This window comes from Benincasa hispida, chromosome 9 (assembly GCF_009727055.1).
Source record: "Benincasa hispida cultivar B227 chromosome 9, ASM972705v1, whole genome shotgun sequence".
In the NCBI taxonomy this organism is placed as follows: Eukaryota; Viridiplantae; Streptophyta; class Magnoliopsida; order Cucurbitales; family Cucurbitaceae; genus Benincasa; species Benincasa hispida.
The window spans coordinates 65432217-65436050 of record NC_052357.1 but is presented as its reverse complement, the minus strand read 5'-3'; the positions used below and the strand labels follow the sequence as shown (position 1 = coordinate 65436050).

Sequence of the window (3834 nt, the reverse complement as noted above, 5' to 3'; positions counted from 1 at the left end):
GTCATANACTTAATAAACTGAATGCCTTCTCGGGTCTTAAAGTTCCAAACTCCTTTTGACTATTTCAAAGAGTCATATCCTGATAACTGCCTTACCCCTGATAACTGCCTTACCCCTGATGTTCCACTTCATGTATTCGGGTGTGTTGTGTTTGTCCATACCTATGGTCCTAATCGAACCAAATTTACCCCTCGGGTTCAGAAGTGTATTTTTGTGGGATACCCCCTTCATTAATGCGGGTACAAATGTTACCATCCTTCTTCCCGCAAGTGTTTTGTCTCCATGGATGTTACCTTCTTCGAAGACCGTCCCTTTTTTCCCCTTAGTCCTCTTCTGAGGGAGAGTATAAGTGAAGAGTCCAACTGGGGTCTAAGTCCTTGCCTGCCAGACTTACCTGAGTCCATTCCCAACACAAATGTCAATGCTCCTATTCTTCCTACCGAGAAAGTCCCATGGATCACGTACTATAGGAGGAATCTTAAAAAGGAAATAGTGCCGCCGATCACTTCTCCAGCTCTAGTACATGAGTCAGAACGAGTGACAGTTCCAGGTACGAAGTCTTCTATTCCTAATAATGATAACATGTGTGGTGATAATGCTTGTGTTGAAAGTAGTATAAGCAGAGACAGTACCGAGAATGTGACTAATGTGGATACTGATCACCATGATAGTACTGACAGTAACAGTGACAGTACTGAGAATGTGGCTGGTACGGGTGAAGGCAATAATGAACTCTAGGTTCCGACTGAAAATGTTGAAGAAGGTACAGATGAGACAAAACAGGATATTGAGTATGATGAGAAGTCAGAAGAACAAAAAGACCCAGATGAGACAAAGCAAGATACTAAGTGTGATGAGAAATCAGAAGAACTGGAAGATCGTGATGCCTCTCTTGACATTCTTATTGCTTTGAGGAAAGGAACGAGGTCTTGTACCAAGTACCCAATGCAGAGTTATATGTCTTATAGTAACTTGTCTTCGGTGTTCAAAGCGTTAACTACTAACCTCGACACTGTTACAATACCAAGCAGCATATATGCAGCTATGGAAATTCCTGAGTGGAGAGTCGCTGTCATGGAAGAAATGAAAGCTCTTGAAAAGAACGACACATGGGAACAGGTCACTCTTCCCGAGGGACACAAGACAGTTGGTTACAAATGGGTGTTTATTGTTAAGTATTGACCTGATGGTACGATCGATCGATACAAGGCACGGTTAGTGGCCAGGGGTTTCATTCAGACCTTTGGGATAGATTACTCAGAGACTTTCTCTCCAGTAGCAAAGTTAAATACAGTTTGTGTGCCCTTCTCGGTTGCAGTTAATAAGAATTGGCCTTTGCACCAGTTTGATGTGAAGAATGCATTCCTTAATAAAGAATTAGAAGAAGTTTACATGAGTCCGCCTCTAGGGTTTGAAAAACAGTTCAGTCGCAAAGTTTGTAAACTGAAGAAGTCATTATATGGGTTGAAACAGTCTCTGAGAGCCTGGTTTAACAGATTTACTACATTTGTAAAATTACAAGGGTACAGTCAGGGACATTTAGACCACACCATGTTCACAAAGAAGTTTGTGTCTGGGAAAATGGCAATTCTTATTGTGTATGTTGATGACATTGTAATCTCGGGGGATGATGCTTCAGAAATAGACATATTGAAAAGAAGGATGGCTGAAGAATTCGAGATCAAGGATCTTGGAAGGTTAAGGTATTTTCTCGGAATGGAGGTGACCCGGTCGAAAGAAGGCATCTCTGTCTCTCAACGAAAATATACGCTAGATTTGCTTAAAGAGACAGGTATGACAGGATGTAAACCAGTTGACATTCCTATGGAAGTAAATACTAAGCTTAGTGATCTGAGTAGTAGTGCACCAGTTAACAAGGAGAGGTATCGGCGTTTAGTCAGGAAGTTAATTTATCTTTCCCATACGAGACTAGATATTGCATATGCAGTAAATGTGGTTAGCCAGTTTATGCAGTCTCCTTATGAAGAACATATGAAGGCAGTGGAACGAATTTTGAGATATTTAAATGCTTCTCTAGGCAGGGGATTAATGTTCAGAAAATCAGACAGACGATGCATCGAGGCTTATACAGATGCTAATTGGGCAGGCTCAATGGTCGACAGAAAGTCGACATCGAGTTACTGTACGTTTGTTTGGGGTAACCTTGTTACATGGGGGAGTAAAACACAAGGGGTGGTTGCCAGAAGTAGTACTGAAGCTGAGTACAGGGCCATGAGCCTTGGGATATGCGAAGAAATGTGGCTGGAAAAGGTCCTAATTGATCTTAACCAAAGTCATGATGGGCCAATGAAACTCTATTGTGATAACAAGGCTGCTATAAGCATTGCAAACAACCCTGTTCAGCATGACAGAACGAAGCATGTAGAGATTGACAAGCATTTTATCAAAGAAAGACTTGATAGTGGCAATATCTGTGTTCCTTATTTTCCTTCTAGTCAGCAGATTGCATATGTACTCACAAAAGGGCTATCACGACAACTCTTTGACTCATGTGTTTGCAAGTTGGGTCTCATTGATATCTACGCTTTAACTTGAGGGGGAGTGTTGAAAATAGAATATTTTCCCTAGGGGTATTTTTGTCTTTTCATGTGTACCCTAGGGTTTCATATTTTTCTATTTAAACTATAGCCTTTGGGCATTATTATGTATCACATTATTATAATAAAAGTTCTTTGCACCATGGTTTTTCCTCCCCGTACTAGGGTTTTCTACGTAACAAGTGTGTGTCATTTCCTCTTCTCTTTACTTTTCATCATATTTCATCATGAGTCCTATGAATAAGTTAGGTTCATGTTTTTACTTCTTCAGTTATTTTACAGGGCACCTCTAGAGCTACGACGGAGCAAAGATCAAAGAATGTAAAAGAAGTACAAGAAAGAAAGAAAATGAATCAAAATGAGGCTACAAGTTTTAATCCTATATGTTGATATAGCTTCTAATTATTTCTGTCACGATTGTCTATGTTTGCATATGATGAGAGCCCATCTTTTATCCAGGTTGAGGCAGTTCCTGTTGACATTATAATATTTACACGGGTTCTTAGTCTTCTAAGAGGTATTCATTTAAACATGAACTAGTTTTAACTTACAACAGAGTATTTGATTTGTATTTTCTGAACTCCGAAAGGTTAATGTAGGTATCTCTTCCTTGATGGATGTTCGCATAGCATATCTAGATATCATGAGATCGATTGCTGAATTTGTTCTACAAGGGTGAGTGCTTTCTGGATGTTTGCATGATTAATGGTGCATCATCATCTGATATTCAACTTGGTTAATAATGGATGTTTCAGATGTATTAGCAAAGAGCCAAACATAAATGATCAATGGATCTGGAGAACGTCTATCCACTCTGATGTTGAAGCTAAACTGAGACAACTTTTAATCAAGTTGGGGAATGAGAATAAAATACTTGGAATCCAGGCGTGTACCACATCTTAAATATATATAACATTGCACTAAATCATTTTCTAATATGTCAAAGTGCAGCTTAATGCATAATGTCTTCAGTTTTGGTAAATTCTTGTATTTAATTATACAATGTTTTTCATACGATCTATTACATTCATTACATATTTGCACAGATATAGCATGCATCTCAGATTGACCCTTAACGTTTAGTTGTTTGCTTGGATTAACAATTATTCAAAATCCAAATAGTAACATGGGTATTATGGATCCTGAAATTGTATAATTCAGTAGTACGTTATTTCTTTCCTTCTTTCTTTCTTTCTATCAGAATTATATCATCAGTCTGAGTTGGTGTGTGTGTATGTGTGTTTGTATACATATATACAGTTGTATGTGACATGCA

The 3834-nt window shown here is 38.6% G+C and overlaps 1 protein-coding gene across 2 annotated transcripts; it reads left to right on the top strand.

Moving 5' to 3' along the window:
• Window positions 1-25: 25 nt before the first annotated feature.
• Window positions 26-3603, top strand: LOC120085792 (uncharacterized mitochondrial protein AtMg00810-like). 2 transcript variants are annotated; one of them, XM_039041984.1, is made up of 3 exons: window positions 26-3075; window positions 3158-3233; window positions 3314-3603. In XM_039041984.1, exon 1 carries the CDS (start codon window positions 1393-1395, stop codon window positions 2554-2556), a length of 1164 nt encoding a protein of 387 aa, XP_038897912.1. In that variant the 5' UTR covers window positions 26-1392; the 3' UTR covers window positions 2557-3075; window positions 3158-3233; window positions 3314-3603. The 2 variants fall into 2 exon arrangements, with proteins under 2 accessions (XP_038897912.1, XP_038897913.1); XM_039041985.1 differs by having other exon boundaries at window positions 3148-3233.
• Window positions 3604-3834: the final 231 nt, after the last annotated feature.

Coding starts and splice junctions, on each gene's coding strand:
- LOC120085792 (XM_039041984.1), top strand. CDS start 1,393: ATGAGTCCGCCTCTAGGGTTTGAAAAACAGTTCAGTCGCAAAGTTTGT.